Source organism: Aspergillus saccharolyticus (genome assembly GCF_003184585.1).
Source record: "Aspergillus saccharolyticus JOP 1030-1 unplaced genomic scaffold BP01scaffold_6, whole genome shotgun sequence".
Lineage (NCBI taxonomy): Eukaryota > Fungi > Ascomycota > Eurotiomycetes > Eurotiales > Aspergillaceae > Aspergillus > Aspergillus saccharolyticus.
Genome location: NW_020290616.1, coordinates 738,518 through 756,406, shown reverse-complemented (window position 1 = coordinate 756,406; position 17,889 = coordinate 738,518). Strand labels below are relative to the sequence as shown.

At 53.5% G+C, this 17,889-nt stretch overlaps 5 protein-coding genes across 5 annotated transcripts; 1 reads left to right on the top strand and 4 right to left on the bottom strand.

Annotated features, from left to right (window-relative positions):
* Positions 1–371: 371 nt before the first annotated feature.
* BP01DRAFT_290594 (YoaK family protein) lies at positions 372–1,393 on the bottom strand (the record flags this gene model as incomplete). Its single annotated transcript, XM_025571615.1, has 2 exons — positions 372–994; positions 1,090–1,393. The coding sequence occupies 2 exons, from the start codon at positions 1,391–1,393 to the stop codon at positions 372–374; spliced, it is 927 nt and encodes a 308-aa protein (XP_025433826.1).
* Positions 1,394–2,603: 1,210 nt separating this feature from the next.
* Positions 2,604–5,120, bottom strand: BP01DRAFT_198976 (putative pH signal transduction protein PalI). Its single transcript, XM_025571012.1, has 2 exons — positions 3,427–5,120; positions 2,604–3,361 (listed from the first exon to the last, which is right to left on the bottom strand). Exons 1-2 carry the CDS (start codon positions 4,869–4,871, stop codon positions 2,884–2,886), a joined length of 1,923 nt encoding a protein of 640 aa, XP_025433825.1. The 5' UTR covers positions 4,872–5,120; the 3' UTR covers positions 2,604–2,883.
* Positions 5,121–7,116: 1,996 nt separating this feature from the next.
* On the top strand, positions 7,117–14,398 carry BP01DRAFT_335446 (DUF3433 domain-containing protein). Its single transcript, XM_025573196.1, has 7 exons — positions 7,117–7,540; positions 7,632–9,973; positions 11,150–11,479; positions 11,537–11,677; positions 11,731–12,458; positions 12,582–12,646; positions 13,539–14,398. Exons 1-7 carry the CDS (start codon positions 7,495–7,497, stop codon positions 14,159–14,161), a joined length of 4,275 nt encoding a protein of 1,424 aa, XP_025433824.1. The 5' UTR covers positions 7,117–7,494; the 3' UTR covers positions 14,162–14,398.
* On the bottom strand, positions 14,316–16,521 carry BP01DRAFT_198853 (putative G-patch domain protein). The gene is made up of 5 exons (XM_025571011.1): positions 16,311–16,521; positions 16,063–16,262; positions 15,952–16,012; positions 15,555–15,901; positions 14,316–15,507 (listed from the first exon to the last, which is right to left on the bottom strand). Exons 1-5 carry the CDS (start codon positions 16,408–16,410, stop codon positions 14,470–14,472), a joined length of 1,746 nt encoding a protein of 581 aa, XP_025433823.1. The 5' UTR covers positions 16,411–16,521; the 3' UTR covers positions 14,316–14,469.
* Positions 16,311–16,984, bottom strand: BP01DRAFT_354379 (uncharacterized protein). The gene has a single exon (XM_025574406.1). The coding sequence runs from the start codon at positions 16,970–16,972 to the stop codon at positions 16,541–16,543; it is 432 nt and encodes a 143-aa protein (XP_025433822.1). The 5' UTR covers positions 16,973–16,984; the 3' UTR covers positions 16,311–16,540.
* Between the last annotated feature and the right edge of the window lie 905 nt (positions 16,985–17,889).

Genomic DNA, 17,889 nt, shown 5'->3' with positions numbered 1-17,889 from the left:
TAAGCAAGGATAATTACATGATAGTTGTTGGGCTACAGGTTCTACTCACTCAGGTTCAAGGATTTGAACAATACTCTCGTGAAAGACGTTAGTCCTTCCAAGTCGTAACAACAATACTTTAAATTGTGGTAGTGACCCGGACAGGAGCACGGGCTTAGAAAGCCTCAAGCCAGCAGGTCTGTCCTCGTGGTACTCCTTCGAAAGAGACCGGAGAGAAAGCGATCAAGGCGACTCTTGGGACTCTTACTGCGATGTCCATCAGACCTCCCGTTAAATCAATGGCATACATAGAAGATCATAATTCGTCAGGAACATTCAAAAAGGAGACGGAACACCCAGAAGAGTTCCAGTGCAAGGCAAAATTGACAGCATCAAACGATACTTGCTCCACCCTTCCCCACCCTCCCGCTCCCTTTTGTCTTCCAAACCATCCATGCCCCGGTAACCATGACCTTCAACCCAAAGGCAAACCATAAGCTGCTCGCCAGGCGAGCGACCTTGGAAAGACCGCCAGCGGTCATAGCGCCCAGAAATAAGGCTACAAAGGCCCCGATCCGACGGTCTCGCTTGGGGTTCTTCCGGGCGAACAGGTTAGGGTCGACGAGGAGATCACACAGCAGGCTGGTCAGCACCACGGTGGGAATTTCGTCAAACTCCAAGATGCGAGTTGCACAGACCTGCCCGCCCGCCTGGAAAGCCAGGAAAGAGATAGGGATGATCTGCATCCATTGAATTGGGGCGCGAGGGTCCTCCGGTCGCGGTGAGACGATCTTGCGCTCCACGAGGAGGGCGGCGACCAAGAGGCAGACGGACTGGACGGCGAAGGAAAGCATGAGGGAGGAGCGGCGGCGGGGTGGGCCGAGCAGTCGAGAAGCTTGGATGAAGAGGATGTTGCTGACAATGAAGGTGCAAAGCGCAATGAGGGATTTGGCCCACAGATAGGCTGGGTATTTGGGTTGCCCTGAGGCCCCAAGGGCAATGAAGACGGTGTTTCCTAAAAAGTAGAGAGTTATGGGACTGAAGCAAGCGTGACGTGGAACGATACTGTATACGAGGAGTAGAAGGAAATATGCCATGGCGGCCACATACCAGTTTGCATGCTAGAGAAGCTACCCCAGGCATTGAAGGATAGGCCATCTACCAGGCCACTCACGAAGCCGCAGACGATTAGTGGTAGATCAGCATAAGCGAGATCAATATCAGCCTGGAGATGACGAGCTATCCTAGCCATTACAGTCATCTTGTCACCATCATGGGACTGGTTTAGGGAGACGATCGTGCTGTTGCCTGAGGACCAACGGCCGCCTCGGTCCTCACTGAATTGCAGATGTCTGGAATAAGCCGTGACAGCGGCGGGAGCGGGCCGAATGTCATCGGCGGGGGATTGATGCATGATGGAGTGAAACAGGCAACCGAATTTGATCTCGGGTGGAGAAATAGAGTGATTGAGGGATTGCTGCCTCCATCCTTGGAGTCAGAACCACGATCATCCCCTTATACAGCGGCCTTGGACACAACTTTTTCCATCCCCACCAGAGTTCTCCACGCCAAGGTCCTGATCAGAATCAGTGCAACCATGTGTCCGTATTTTTTTCGTCTCGACAGATGCATACCTACCAGAAGACGCGAATGTCGTGGTACACCGCCGAAGCAGCAGTTTCAGATATCAGCCCAATGTCCATCGCATACCCGCATCATCGTGGCGCGACACATGGATTTTGAGATGGATACACCATGTTCAAATCAATCAGACGACAGCAATCGCGGTCTCGGCTTGCATGATCTTGGACATATCATCTTGCCTGCCAGTATGAGTCGCTTGGCAGACCCTTGGCACGGGCTCGCAACTTGGCTGCGTCAATCGCGTCCAAGCCCCGGGAGGCTCTGGCCGTCTGTCGATCACGATGAAGCCAAGCTCCAACTTGAAAGAATTGGGCCAAAGCTGACCGGGAGAGCCAGCGGGATCTTGGCAGATACGAGTTGTCTGGATGTGTTCCTCGTTCTCATTCGAGATGTTCAGACATCAATCCTTTAGATGCCGACAAACGAGACACTTGGGTTGTCAGCATTCTCCAATGGGACAGGTCACGAGACAGATGAGACAGTGGCTAGAACCTGCTCACGAGAGTTTCATCCCCTAGAGTTCAAGGCTCTGGGTGCTGCTGCTCTCGTTTCCTTCTTTTTCTCGGGCCTTCATGCTATAGGAAGATAAACGCGACTCTAGCGCAAAATGAGAGGTTGATCTGCGAGGAGCTCGGCCGCCAATGACCATGCAGCTTGGCTTCTTCAAGTGCTCAGCCACGCTGGGCAGTTTGATATCCATTCTTGGTTTTCAATTCCGCACAGAGATCTGCACAGAGGCTCCCAGGCAGAAAGGGTGGCCAAGATGCCCGGAATGCTGCTGATGACTGCATTCATGATGTCATGGATAGTAGTTCTGAGGTGGGAGACACGAGACAACCAACTGAGCAAACACTCAACAGGCTTGCCACCATCAACACACTACCCAGTTACGTTATGAGAATAGAGATTGCAGGTTTCATCACGTATGCTTGGTCACAATTAATGACAAAGAGAAACATAGCAATCATGCCTATGGGAATAACATAACAATCATAACTTGAAACCACCAACAGTCCGCACGGAGTCAGGTTCCCTGTTGTGAATGTACACCCGTTTTCTTCATTACCGACTCGTAAAAACCACAGCTACAGACGCAATGCGCTTATATGCAAATGCCATGCTGCGCAGGCACGACACAAGGGCTCTTCAGCCCCAAGGGAGATCCTGTCCCGTGACTAGCTTCGTGAATTTCCGGAGGGTGCCCGTATCCGGACAACCGCAAGGAGGGAGACACGGTGTAACGCAGAGTTTATATTATGTTCATGGAATGGGATATCTTGAGGCGTCTCGAGGTATTGACAGTGGCGGCATCCGACTTCCTACTCCGGCAAGCCCTCCTCGTCCAGCGCCCGCATGAAGATCAAAATCCGGATTGTTCTCCAGTAAAACATCATGCTTCTGTTGAGCCGGAACGGGGGGCGGACGCCAGCGAGGGTTGATAGGCCGCTGAGAGATGGAAGTGAAGTGGCTTACTTCACTAGTAGTGGGTGAGTGAGGAGGCTCAGCCGAATTATCCGTCGGTTTCCGCTCACCAATGGCACCTGGTGTCAGAGCAGGAGGCAGCCGTGCGTTACCCGCTGCCGACTCGTTGGGATTCACGAATCTAGGATCCGCATCCTCAAAATAATCTGTTGAAGGGGATCGTGCATGTTGTGAGCCGTAGCCTTGCACACGCGGCGTCGAGTGCTGAGCGGGAGCTTCTGCTTGTGCCCAGCCAGCACGTGGGTGGTTATATGAACTGTGGACGATTAGAACACACTCAAACACATTCAAAAATCTTCATTGAGCAAAGAAATAGCTTACGGTGTCCGACTATAAAGGCTGGTAGGGCTGATGGGCTCCGGATATCCATCTGCTGACAGCGCATGCGGTTGAGGGTCCGACGTCATCTCATGCGACATAGGATCGGCGGAACCCAGTCGTCTTGGCTGTGGCTGCATTTCGATTGCCTGTCCGGCCGCCTCGTAGTCCGCAGATACGGCCATCCCGATCGGACCTGGAGATGGCTGGCGATGAGGACCAGATGAGGGTGCTGGGCCACGATAATCATATCCGTCCTGTGGAGGCGGGATTGGTCGAGGTCCAGGCGAAGGTCCATAACCAACAGGAGGAGGTGGGCCACGGTAGCCTCGTCCCATCGCTCCTGGGTGTCCACCTCTCATCGACCCGCCCAGATTAGGCCCTCGTGGTCCGGGCCCATAGTGCCCGCCACGACCGTAGCCTCCTCGCGGTCCATACCCACCACGTCCGCGGGGTGCAGAGCCCGGAGGAAAAGGAGCTCGTCGTGAGCCCATACTGCCATCAGAGTACTGATTGTGAAGTCGAGCGTCAGGGGGTCCGGGGCGCATCCGCGGGCCAGGTCCTTGGACAGCAGGAGAGGAGTTCTCGATCCGGTCCGGTGGAGCATTATAAGCCAATCCGTCACCGTGCATGTTGGTATATGGCGCAGTGGGCGATACAGTATCGCTAGGCGGATTGCGAGCGTTCAAAGGAGTGCGGTCATCGTCACTGTCATGGGTCGTCGTACGAAATGTAGTAAACGTGGGACCGACATCAGAAGTCGGAGGCGAGCCAGTAACAACCGGTTCTTTGACATCAACATTGAAGCTGTCAGGCTGACTTAACCCTCCTGCTGCTGCTGCTGTTGCTGCGTTCTGGCGGTTGTAGAAATTCTCCCCACTCATTTCAGCGTTCTCCGCAATACGTCTTTTTCTCGCCTTGCGGCTCACCAGTGTCCGGCGCATTGCACAAGTGACCACACCGCAAGTGACCAGCAAAATGGTGGCCACAAGCACGATCCATCCTCCCCATTTGAGATGCGGAACGAACAGTAAGATATCGACAAGGAACGCTAGTAAAGACACAAGTAGCGTGGGGAGGAGTAGGATAAGCAGAACCAAAAGGTATCGCGGCGAATGCGACGGGGCGTGAAAGTGCGCTGCTGCAGCCAAGCAAAGACAAATGAGAGTGAGGAACGCTGCGATAGGATGGACAATCAAGATGGCCGAAAGCGACTTCCGAGTACTGGGAGGGATGTTGAATTCGCTGCTACTCGAGTTGGTTGTAATGATGTTATCTGAGAGACCAGGAGTAAGTATCTGTAAGCGACCGATATCATCAACCCTATCTGAGGGCGGGAAAAAATGCGCCGAGGAGAAGAGATATAGGCAACGAACCGTCGGCATAACCAACATGGATGCTGGTACACTGGTCACCTTTGCAGTAACCGAAGACACCATAGTCGACATTCTCAAAGGTAGCCAGGGGAATGCCTTTGATAATGGGGGTTGAGATGACGGAAATAAGAAGGAGAACAAATGCGACCAGCAGGAGGATAGTAAGCGGCGTGGCGGGTTTGAGCAGCATTGCGACTCGAGAGCGGAGCGAGACTATCGCCGCGATCGAGAAGCGAGCGGGGAACCAAGACAGAAGTGGTTGGAGGAATGCGAATGGCAAGGGAATTGACCACAATTGATTTAGGACACGTCCAGTTGAGGTTCAAGGTGATCACCAGTCACCAGAGAAACTCAGCAGGGAGTTTTTCCTTTTTTTCGAAACATCAATGATTGCCCACCTCCTGAGACATGAAGAGCAGGGGAGGCGGGAAAGCCTAAGGAATCTGCGACGGAATAATGGTGGTGGTCCGGAGATTGGAGGAAGGCGAGCTAATGCGCCCGTGATAAGGTATGATCTAACTAACAGACTAAACTGGAAAAAACTAAAGAGAAAGAAGAATAGAATAGGAAACTAATGTTGGGGAGGGAGGAAAGTGTGAGGGAGGGTGAACGAAGGGGAGAAAGAAGAAATGAAGAGGCAAATGTTGTGTAAGGAGAAGAAAGGAAGGATGGTTGAAAGAATGACTGGAGGTGAGGGAGAAAGTAGGAGTTTGGTAGAGTGTAGGTACGGAGTAGTAGTACTTAGTTCAGTTAGAAAGGGAGGAAAGTGAGATGAATGAGAGTGAGTGGATGGGATGCTGCAGTGTGGAAAGACTCGATGCTTGCTGCCTCTGCGTCTGTAAGTTAGTCCAGAGATGAAGAGAGCCTGGAGCCCAGAACCTGGGAGCCTTGGAGGGGGGAAGGCTTGCCGCAGTTCGAGGTATGCGGTGGTCTGATTGGTGCCATTGGGGGGAGTTCCTTAGTCATCGCCGCCACAGATCCAATCTTACTACTGAGTACTTACTGTTACATACAGTATCCATGCACACCTCGACTTCCCTGTCACTGTCACTTGTCACTTCTCCTGTCGCTGCACTTGAACAAGTGCACTTCCCACCTGTTGCCGGAGAATCAATGCGTTCTTCCTGTCAAACTCTATCAAGTACTTACTTAGCATACCAGAGTATGGATTTGAACATTTCTGCTGCTTTTTACCCAGTGAGTTCACTTTTCATTCCTCTCCCCGCTAATCGTGCCGTCGGGATGCATATCCACAATTCCACATCCCCTCCAGGTGCGGCAACCAGCAGTGCCCCATTCCCCCTGTTCCCACGCCAAACTCTCTTCTGATTTGTCTAGCCAAAGATAACAATGATGGGGCCGAGACTTCGAGTCCCACGCATGCAACCACGAGGTCTCAGCCGAAAATAGCGAATGTCCTGTCCCAGTTCGACATCTCCGACCTCACGAGCATCCATCTGCTATGGACTGGCGAGTATGAGTAGATCACCGAGTGAGAGGGCTTCACATTTCACACAGTGAAGAGCAAGCGAAGCCCTGGTCCATTGAGTGTGATGCTATTTTTAGAAGACCCTTGAAATCAGGTACATGGTCACAGAGTACGTACCCGTCGACATAATCTCCACACTCATCTCGCATGCCTTCGTCCTCATGGTAAATTCTCAGGCCGCAGGTTTCACTTCAAGGGAATCCACTTCGAATATCCCAGCCGTGGTGCTCTAAGTATACAGGATGCTGGCCATGGATCATTAAGGATTCGACTCAGGAATTGCGAGTTGTAGGTTTGGTTGCCAAAGCATGTCTTTGCACACGATGACGCGGAAGTGGAATTGGTGACGACAGCTCACTCATTTTACACGGGACTTGGCTAGAAAAGCCAGAGATGATCCTTTCTATCGTGAGACCAGCCTGTGCTGCTAATGCGTAACCATCTATCGCTTGTAGATGTGTAATCAAAGATAGTATTATCTCCCATTCTATGAGGGTTGCCCGATAAACAAGCTCAGTGAAGTGTGCAACCCGCCTGCATCGCATTGGTCCTGGGACTAAGATACAGTTCAGATGAACCAAGATGTGAAGAATGCAGCCGGAAGATTTTGAGACAGATGCATTCGCCACGATCCATTCAAAAAACGCAGAATTGACTACTGTAGACCACAGTTAACTTAGACATATGAGTAAGAAGTAAGAATCAAGGAATTGATCTGTTGACAGGTTGTAGGTGGATGGTCTTGGATGGTTCGGGCCGTAATCTTGGCACTGGCTGTCCATCGACTGTCCATCGATTGTCGTCGCTCTGTGACCTGTGCCCGTGCCACCACAACCACCCAACAGACACATCAAGCCTTTCCCTTTTAAATAATGTGTCCAATAGCTGGCAGCCATGTTGAGCTCTTATATGAAGTACATCAGCACCATTGTCAACTCGATTGGCCCCTCTTCGTTGGACCTGCGGTGGCTGGGCGGCGGAGGCTGGGAAAGACAGGCGGTCGTTTAGCCAACCACCTCAAACACTCATGGCAGCCCAATTCAGAGCTTCTTTCTCCCTTGCTTCCTGCCCCAATTCTTTTCAGACTCTTATGTACCCCCTTGACCGGCTCGGGTCCTATGCGTGGGAAATGCCCATGAGCTATCTCATACTGAAAGTGCAAGTGAGTGATTGAGCGTATACATTCCTCGGTTGATCCCGACCGCCATGTTGGCTCCGGGTTCGGGCAATGTCAGTCTACGGACTGTCAGTTGTAAGTGGAATGTTAGATTTGTTTGACAGCCAGCCTGAAACTTCGACCAACGCTGGATTGTGGTTTCGACCGATGGCCTGACTCTATGCAGCAAGTAGACCGCAGATGATACATACCGAAGATCAACAATCCGTTGCCGCTTCAGATGACTACTATTCGTTCTCGAGCCAGAGTTCCAGCGCAAGGTCTCGGACGAGTGGCAGCCGAGTCAATGTCGTGCGCTATGCGACTCCCAACTCTCGCCCTGCATCTCATACGCCTTCCCCTAGCGTTTCAAGATCACATCTCGCCCCGCCGGTGGCTGGCACGCGCTCGCAGCCCTCAGTGGACTCCTCGAGCGATAATAGAGTCTTTACTACACCCGCGTCCCGAACGATACGCTCCGTTGAGGATAGAGAAGTTCACCTGAGCCCTATGTCTCACACCACGTCTAGCCAGGCGCCCGCTGATAGCTACGCCGGACGCCCACCGACTCCCGGAATGGACGACTCGCCTTATATTCACTTCGCCATCAGCCAGCTGACGCGTGATGAGGACGTCGCGGGTCCCAGGCGGAGAAGTTCGATCATTAGCCAGGACTCTCCCGCGGAGCCGCTGCTCTGGGATGATGGTCTTGGCTGCTTCATCCGCTCGCATGGGCCTTCTTCAACTCCGGCAGTGAGACAGCAACAGACATCTCCCATTTCCGCAAGAAGGTCACCTCAAAATTCGGTGGACCCGGAATCATTCGTCCCAGTGGATCCTCCGGAGGAAAGCCTACTGTACCCTGCATTAGATTATGTGCCCTGCGTACTACGCACATGGGCTTTAATGGCACTCACGACATGCTGTCTGCTTATGATGGCGGGAATCATCTTTTGCAATGTCTGGTCGCCGCGACATCAAGGACTATGGGATTATGAGAGGCAGGGTGGTTCTCATTACTTCGTGATGCAATTTTTACCGCAGATTCTGGGTATGATCATCACTCTTTGGACGTTTGTGGTTCAGGCCGCCGTGTATCGCATCATGCCGTTTGCCATCATGGCATCGGAACGGCCGTACGATCGCGTCCTACAAGGACTGCCAATTCTCTCGCGCAACTTCATCCTGCCGGATCTCTCGCACTTTAAGCACGGAGAGGCTCTCGTTGGATTCGCTTTACTTTCCATGTGGCTCTCCAATATTATCGCACTGCCGCTTCTCAGTTGTCTGTTCCAGGCCAAATGGTATATAATCGACGGCCAGGGGACCTGGCGATGGGCTTCCGTTCTGGCCGTCGGTTGGACGCTAGTGGCCATCTACGGCTTGTCGACTATTGGACTCATCCTACTTATGCTCCGCTTCGTCCGCACATGGTCTGGCTTAATGTGGGACCCTGTTAGCCTGGCGGACCTCATTTCGGTCATTCAACGGTCAAACATCCTGCATGATTTTGAACAGTCTGAAACATTGCCCCACGTTGGAGAGTCGCTTGAACCTCGATTTCTCCGGCTAGGTTATTGGCAATTGTCAAACCGCGGAGAAACCTTCTATGGCATTGGCGAGGTCGATGCGCCAATCCGAACACCGTCTTTGCACCACCTGGAGAAGAACCTTCAAATGCAGTCGCATGGACTGTCCAAAGTGTCAATAGATGTGGAACGACAGGCAATAACGGAGGAAGGCGAGTACTATGATCATCTGTACTCTCCTGCTGTTCGTTATCGTTGGATCCCATGGTTTCTCAAAGACACGTCTGTGATAGCTTGGACTGTTATTATATGCGCTTTATTCATCGCCTTTGTGCTAGTCAGTTTTATCCATGATGCTATCCGGGGAGGCTTCCCTCCACGACTGCCGACACTGCCTTCTACTGGCGCCTTCTCGTCCTCCAACTTCTGCTACAGTTTTGTTCCAGCCCTCATCGGAAACATCTTCTTCCTCGCCTGGCAGCCTATTGACGTCTTCTTCCGTGCGTCGCAACCCTTTGCTTCGTTGTCTTCGTCCGATGGTGCACGGGCGGAAGAGAGTCTGTTGCTCGCGTATCCTTCCTGTTTTCCTTTCCAGGTGACCGTCCTAGCGGTCGTCAACAAGCATTACAAAGTGGCTTGGATCTCATTTATGAGTGTTGCGTCTGCTGCCATTCCGATTCTCGCTGGAGGTGTATTTATTGCCTTGAATTACCCAGCCGAGCACGTCGTGAAAATTGCAGCATCGATGCCTGCTTTTTACGCGATGGTGGTATTCTGTGCTCTCTATACTGTTTCCTTCTTGTGCATCTGGCCGCGCCGCCGACGCTACCTTCCGCATGATATCAGCACGCTCGCCGGTCTGATCAGCTTCCTCTATCAGAGTCCTCTCCTCGCGGATAAAATTCTGCGCGAGCCTAGGAGCAAGGCCGATCTCGTCACTCGACTCGTTGTCGCACCACCCGGGGACCGAGAGCATTCAGTGTACGGCTTTGGGATCTATGTTGGCCGAGATGGCAAAGAACATCTGGGCATTGATCGTCTTGACCGTCCCGGTCGGGCAGATATGCTGCTCAACACTGCACCTACGAGATAGTTCACTTGGCGGCACGAAATTGAGGACCTGATCTGATCTAGACGCCCGGTCGGTCGAGTCCCTACGGTCATTCCGCACGCCCGCCTACCATGAGATTTATGTATTATGATCGATTGATGATTTTATGAAGCCTGTTATATGCATTACGGTGTTACGAGCCTAACCTACATCTGTTTTGATGAAATTTAATGCTAATGAGACATGCCTGTACTGTGATGTATCTACTTACGAACATCTTATTCCTTCTCTTTTGCCGTTGGATTCGACTGTGCTTTGTGTAGTTGACCTTTCCTCCCAACTTGCTCTTTCAATGACCTCATGCGCGTTTTCTGCGAAGCATCAAGATTCCTTGAGCTTGCCAACCAATGCATGCGTCTTAGTTATGGGATAAAGGATCCAGGGCTGTAGTGGATAACACCTCGGGTGAGAGACCCATCACGTGCGCAATCTGTTGTGGTTAGCGCAAGGCTCCAACTAATCACCTCAACTTCCTCTGCTTATCGGAAGCCAATTTCCAATTCATCCGGGTACGTTTGATGGCGTCTAGAACCAGCCTGGGTCCGAATGCTTGGTGTATGGACCATGTTATTGAAGTAGTGCTTTGCCGCCCAGCCTTCTCGATGCTGTCGTACCAGTCAGATCCACAATCACTCCGTCCGACTCCAGATTTACGGTCTGATTAGACTCGGAACCTCGCCATGGTGTACCGTGGGAAACCCAGCACAGGGTGTCAGAATTGCCGGTCGAGACGCATCAAGGTTGGTGCTTCCGAGCCGTTGCGCCACTGGTTGCTGATACTTCGCTCAGTGTGATGAGACTCGCCCGCACTGTAGAGCTTGTGTGCGGACGAACCGGTCATGTCCAGGATATCCAGATCCATTTGATATCATGCTGCGAGACCAGGTCGCATTCAAGCGCAAGAAGCGAGGCGTTCAGCCGTCAAATGCAGTGCTAACCGACGAGGCGAAACTGACAGCTGTAACGTCGGCAGGTTCCGCGGCATCTGAAACCGCCGTGTCCACCAATGTTACCCGCGCGGATTGGATGGATATTGTATTCGATTCATCATGCAGCATACCGAAGAGTGTTCAGCTGCCGGTGGAGGACACGGTGACGTCTTTGTTCTTCAGCTCCTATCTTTATTCGCCCAAGGACCCGTTAATCCGCGAAGGGTTCATGGAAATGGTGCCCGCGGCTTACTCGAACGCGCAGCCTGGGTCGCATTTAAAACTCATCACTTTGGCGGTCTCTTTCTTCTCGGTGTGCGCGTGGACGGGAAACCGATCGTATCTACGGACTGCCGAACAGCTGTGTGCGCAAGCAATAGCTAAGACCAGGGAAGCGATCCAAGCTGGCATTGACCAAAATCAGGACGAGATCCTGATGACAGTGCTGTTGCTGTCAATATATGAGGTTGCTGGCTCTGATAGTCAACCCCAGTGGATTGAAGTTAGCTAAACTCTGAATCAGGAATTTTTGGCTTTGAAGGAGCGCCGACCTCCCGGAAAGACACATCTGCGTGGCGCGATTGCCTTGGTGAATAGTCGCAGTCCCGATCAGCGGGAGACGGACGTCGCGGTAACGCTGGAAAATGCAGTGCATGCGCAGCTTGTAAGCTTTCGGCCGCAGGCAAAACCTACTTGAGTGTGTGGCTAACAAGTCAGATCAAAATGTCCAAAGGGCTCGCGTACCCCGTCATGCAGACTCCCAAGATCTGGCCGCCCGCGCCAATTGCCCCCGACTCAGCCTCCACTCAACTACTGATGGCGACGTCTGATCTGGTCAGCCTCCGCCAAGCCTGGGATAAGCTCGCCCTGGAGGTGCCTACCGATGTCACCGCGCTTGAGGAGATTCTCACACGGGCGAGGCATCTAGATACCAGGCTGGTGGCCTGGACGCATGCCCTACCCGACCACTGGCACCCCGTCCCTGCGACAATGATATCGGATTCCATCCGTAAAGTGGGCATGTACAAGAATCGATGCGACTGCTACTCGGACCTCTGGATCGCCAGCACCTGGAACTTCTACCGTGACTCGCGCATCGTCATCCAGAACATTATCCTGGGCTGCCTGCGCCGTCTTGGGCCGCCCCTCCGTGCCGACGAGATCCAGTGCGCATTAGACGTCATCCAGGATTCCGCCGTTGGGATCTGCGCCACCGTCCCGTACTTCCTTGGCAGTCAGTCGCAGCCGGCGCAGGTGGGCATGGAGAAGATCGACTACCCTGAGGCGAACAGCCGACGGGTGAGCGCGGCTCACCGGCAAACATCTCCGCTGTTGGGGGGATGGCTCGCATCGAACAACTTGCTGAATATGACTATGCTTCCTCTAACGGATGAGCTGCGTGATTGGATTTTGGAGCAGAAGCAGCGCGTGCTGCGGATCTACACGTTCGGCTCGGAGGGTCTTCGATGAGATGACCGGCTGGCTGATCTTCGGCCTGCAGCTCCATTCGGCTCCGAGAGCATTCCCTGTTGAGGGAACCGAGGCTGAGCGCATGATTGCGGGCCTAGATGTTCAGTCGACCACCAGGTGACTCCACGGGACCATACCTCATTTGCAATTGACCTCGAGAGCTGTGACAGGGGTATTACTCTGAGGCGCAGACTAGAAGTACCTCCCGCGTCACTGAGGGGAGACATATACGTATGCTTCGACTGTGCTGTCGCGACGAATGCGCGATGCATCTCTGTGAAACCCCCCGAGTGTTCTGGTGGGATGATTTGAATGCTGCCCCAGCATCCAATCGAGGTGCAAACCCGCATACATCATGCTGTGCGTGAAGGGAGAGATTGCAAAGGCCTGATTGAGATAATACATGATTATCGCAGGAATACAGGCATTCAACCCCTTGCTCTCACCGGGCCTTTAGTGGACTTGTGTCTTCCAGCACATGGGCATTATTCATCTACCAGGAAGAACTACGAGATATATATCGATCAGTTCCATCTATTGTCTGGCATGATTTCATTTCGACATTTCCATGTACACACTTCATCGGTTCAGTATAGCAGGCAGGCTCGAATCAGTACATACGCGCATAGACCATAGGAATAGAAATGAATCTGTCCTCTAGCTTGTCGTAAGAACGGAGATAAAACGCGTGATAACACCCAAATGCGACAGAGGCACTTCAATCGAACGGATCCATTCTACAGTCCGAGTATCCAGGCCAAGCCTTGCCGTGTCAAAATCCTTTTGTTGACAACACAGGGAACGAACAAAAAAGAAGCGCAGAGAAGTTGCCGGCCATGACACATCCGGCGTTAAGGTGAGTGTTGTAAGTTAATCTCCGCCAGCATCTGACTAACCAGTAGCTACCGACAGAGTAACCAACCAACCCTCCCCCTCCTCCACTTCTCTCCTCATTCCGCTCGACAATTTCCCCTCCTTCACAACCCTCAACACTCAACCGAATTCAAAAGCACAAAACACACAGTCAGATCATTGAATTGAACCTCCCCCTTCAGACCAACCAACAAAAGTAATCATCATGGGTCTCCTCCGCTACTTCATCCCCCCTCAACAACAACCCCAACAACAAGAAGAATCACGAGAACCCTCCTCCGCAACCCAAACAACCCTCCCCTCGACACCAACAGAAATCGACCCCCCCCTCCCGAAACTCTGGACTCCGCAGACGAATCTAAAACTCTTCCTCGGCGGCCTGGCCTTCTTCGCCCTCACAGCCTTCACGACGCGCCGCGCGATCCAGAAGCGCCAGATCGCCGGCATCCCGCCGTTCTTCACGTCGGCGCAGTACCACAGACCGGCCGTCAGCGGCGGGGTGGAGGCGTTTGAGGCGCTAAATCTGGCGACGTTGAACGTGTTGGCGCTGGCGATGGCGGGGACGGGCGGGGTGTTGTACGCGATGGAGATTAATTCCGTGGAGGATATGCGGCGGTATGTGCGGCGGGTGTCGCTTTCGGAGGAGGATGCGGCGAAGGGGCTCGCGGAGGGGGATCGGGAGATGGAGCGGGAGGTGGAGGCTTGGGCGGCGAAGGTTTTGGGGGAGAAGTTTGGGAAGGAGTTGAAGGCGCAGCGGGAGAAGGAGTTGTTGGAGCTGGAAGAAAAGAAGGGGAAGGGGAATTGAGTTGAGATGAGTTGAGTTATTTACTAAGAGGACTGATACGGGAACGGTCTTGATGATTGAAAATATGGATATGGGTTGGGTGGGATGGATGGATGGATTAATCTATCTGGATGGAGTTTTCGGTTTCGGTTTCCGGGATATAATCTCTACTTTTTTTTTTCTTTGCTTCGCTCGTGGCATACATACATACAATACCCTACTCTTGTATTTACTGCATCTGCATCATCTACTAACCTGACAACCCTTTTGGTGTTTACTGCATCTACAGCAGACACAAAATTGAAACACTCAATTACCATTCTCTCGTCCTATTGCTCCATCTTCTCGTATCGCTCTCGAGCCGTCTGTCGCGTCTTCTCCAGAAACTCATCGTATCGCCCCCGCGTGTTTCGCCCCGCCTCCTCACTGGCCTCGCCCAATTTACTCCCCTGCGCCCCCAACCCAACCCCCTGCGCGTACACCTCCGTGGCAATCGGAGCCGTCATTCCAGTGCCCTGAGCTCCCAGGCCAGACCCCGCGGACCACCCCATCTTGCTCAGCAGCGAAGCGCCCTTGGACGGGACCTGCACCGCAGGCTCCTCGTCCTTCGCAGCCGGCGCCGCGGGCCGCGGCTTAGCCCCAGCCTTGGCTCGGCCGAATGCCTGTCTGCGTTCCCGGGCGCGATCCCGATACTCCGTCGGTTGCGGGATGATCCCGTGTTTGACAAGCTTACGAGTGGCATGCGCAATCCGCTCCTCGTTCTGCAGGTTGTCGCGGTGCATCTGACTGAGCCGTTCATGCAGGTTGACCTGGGCCGTGGACTTGAACTTGCGCATGCACAGATAGCAGCAGCTCTGCTGGGGGTTGGCATAGGATTGACTCGGGGGCGCGGCCATATCCACTGGCGATGCGGCCGCCTCGGACGTCGGCTCCGCGCCGCTTTTGTCCTCGCCCTCCTTCTTCTGGATCCCATGCAGCTCCGCATGGCGATTACTCCAGAACTGCAGATGCGACGGGACCGCCATCTTCTTGGCCGCTGCACTCGCTGCCGCATCCGCCTTGCGTTTCTTAGCTTTGTCGGCATCTCGGGTGCCCTTGGTCGGTCCTTCCTGACCCGCCTTGTCCGCCTTGCCGCTGTCCAATTCTGCCGTGGACACTGTAAGCTCCTTCACGTACGCCTCTTCGTCCCAATACATCAGTTTCAAAGACGGGTTGTTCAGCGGGCTGAACGTAAATCGTTCATTGTTCGGAGTGGGGTTTAGCACCGGAACAAAGACCCCGGCGTGGATGTAGCTGACAAGGACAGGTCGCGACGAGATGGTAAACTTATCGAATGAGTTCAGCCGCGTGATGGCCGCTTGTGCGTCCTAGAGCGTGTTAGCAGGACTCTCCGAGGACGAATGTGTAGACATGCCTGAATTGTAGCAAACTCCGCAAACCCATAGCGCCAGCTTTCGTTGGATTTGCGCCCTCGCACAAGCAGCACACGACGAATGGAACCATCCCGAGCGCCAAGGTTCGAGTCCCCGGTAGTGGAAGCCACTTTAGCTCCCTTCTTTTGACCTCCGGTAGCATCGTTGCTGGACGAGGAAGGCCGGTATAACTTGGCAACCCCCTTAGCCAGCAGCTCCTCGGTAACCGAGGATTCCAGTCCGCGAAAGAGGAGAAACTGCGAAGGCTGATTCTCAGGCGCCGCGTCATTATCACCGTGGTTCTCGACTTTCGGTGCCGGTAGTCCAGGAGGACCGGCCGGGCCCCCATCTAGTACGAATGAGCAAGTGCGTATAACTCCCGTCGCTTGACGGACTTACCAGGTCGGGGTGCTTGACAACGAAAGCACTTTTGGCGGGTGGAATAATTGACAATGGAACACTAGAAGAAATCAGCGCGCGGGACTCAAGCTCGACATCTTTCAGTCTCACCATCATGCAGGTCCAGTCAGCCTCTGCTCGGGCCCGAGCACGGTCTTCTCTCTCGCGACTGTAAGCGATGCGCACTTTCGTGCCGCGGTCGTTCTGTGCGCTCGGGCCGTGCAGGTATATGTTTGGGAAGTTCCGCTCGACAAACGCACGCGACTGATTGAGATCGCGAAATCTCAAGAAACCCAGCTGACGAGAAACCTCTGAACCCATGATTAGCGCTGCAGACCGAGAAGCTCAAGCCCACTCACTCGTTTGCCGGTCGCGTATCACCCGAACGTCGTCCAGGCCCTCAACGTTGTAGTATTCTTTCAACTCATTCGAAATCTGTTCCACACATCGACCAGACATCTCAGCTTCTTGCCATTCAAAAACGGGATTCCAAGGAGCACCACGCCAGAGCTCCAGAAACTCAAACGTGCAGGGGGAAGGAGTTGTCGAACGTCTTCTTCCACCATATCCACCGGTAACCCATCCATCATCACCTCGCGACTTTCTTGCCCGTGATGCGAATGCCGGCTGCGCCGGGGGCTGCGGCTGCGACTGCGACTGTAGCTTCGACTGCGGCTGCCGTATGCGGGGGAGCGATAGCCCTCGCGGTCTCGGTCTCTGTAGGCTGGTCGGCCGCGCCGGGGTGGAGGTGAGCGAGAGGAGCGCCGTCGGTAGTCATCTCGGTCCCGACTGCGGTAACGGGGTCCAGAGTTGGGTCGGTCTCTGGGGTAATCCCCCCTTCTTTCAGCGGCGGAGCCCCGCGAAGGAGAGAGGGGTAGATCTTCTCATGGCAAAGTGAGTCAGTTATTACCGTGTCCGGAGCTTCGCCCATGCTATACTCGTGCGGGGAGGAGCGTAATACCGCCAGGCGAGCGCGATCGGGACGGCGAGTGATCGTCGTACATTCGACCATCCCGGTCATCGCGGCGAGGAACGGGTCGCGGCGGTCCCGAGTAGTATCGATCATCTTCCTGGAAATGAGACATGATGCACAGCAGTCATGAAGTCTGACTGATGAAGAAGAAGTTGGGTTGCGCTTGGAGCAAAGATGTCGCCGGCGGACGGGAGGCCAGAGAGACGCCGACGGCAGAATGACTGACCGCTTGGAGAAGATACCGCTTTCCAAAAGTGATTAGTCAGTCACTACTCGTTCACTCATTCTGACACTAGCTCTTTTTGGGTCTTGCAGCCTGAGGCATACAACATCCACACAACTACAACTACTAAGTCCAATGATGATCAATCCATCAGAACCTGCATGTTTGCGCTCGCTGTTTAATTTTGTAGGAAGTAGACGAGCATTATATGCTGGCACTGGCTTTTTACCCAGGCTTCTCCCTCTCCAGGCCCGGCAGCTGCGGCTTTCTGGAAATATGTGGCCTTGCTGCTACTAGTAGTATCAGTCTAATTTCGGTCGTCTTGCTGGTCATGAGTGGGGTGTATCATTGCATCGTGGGATCGAATGGGTCTTATAAGCATACCTGTACCGATTTCATGCTGTCTTCTTTCTATACTAGTAGTGATCCTAGTGGGTGAGCCTCATGATGTGCCGAGCAGCCGAGGGCCCACGCCCCATAGGGCTGAGTCTTCACGGGCAGGGTTCACCACTCGTTGAGCATAACAGCAGGTCTATACTAGTAGTAGTAGCCACAGAACCAGGGGATTCAGTCGACAATCATACACAACCACGGTTCCTGATGCATATCACGCATCACACCTCCCACCTGGCCTTCAGTCAGCATCACCGTCACACACCACTGATTCGATGAAGCCAAAGCTAATAGTAACTTGGAAACGCCTCGGGCCCCGAGATCTCCACCTCCGAACCTTCTTCCAGCA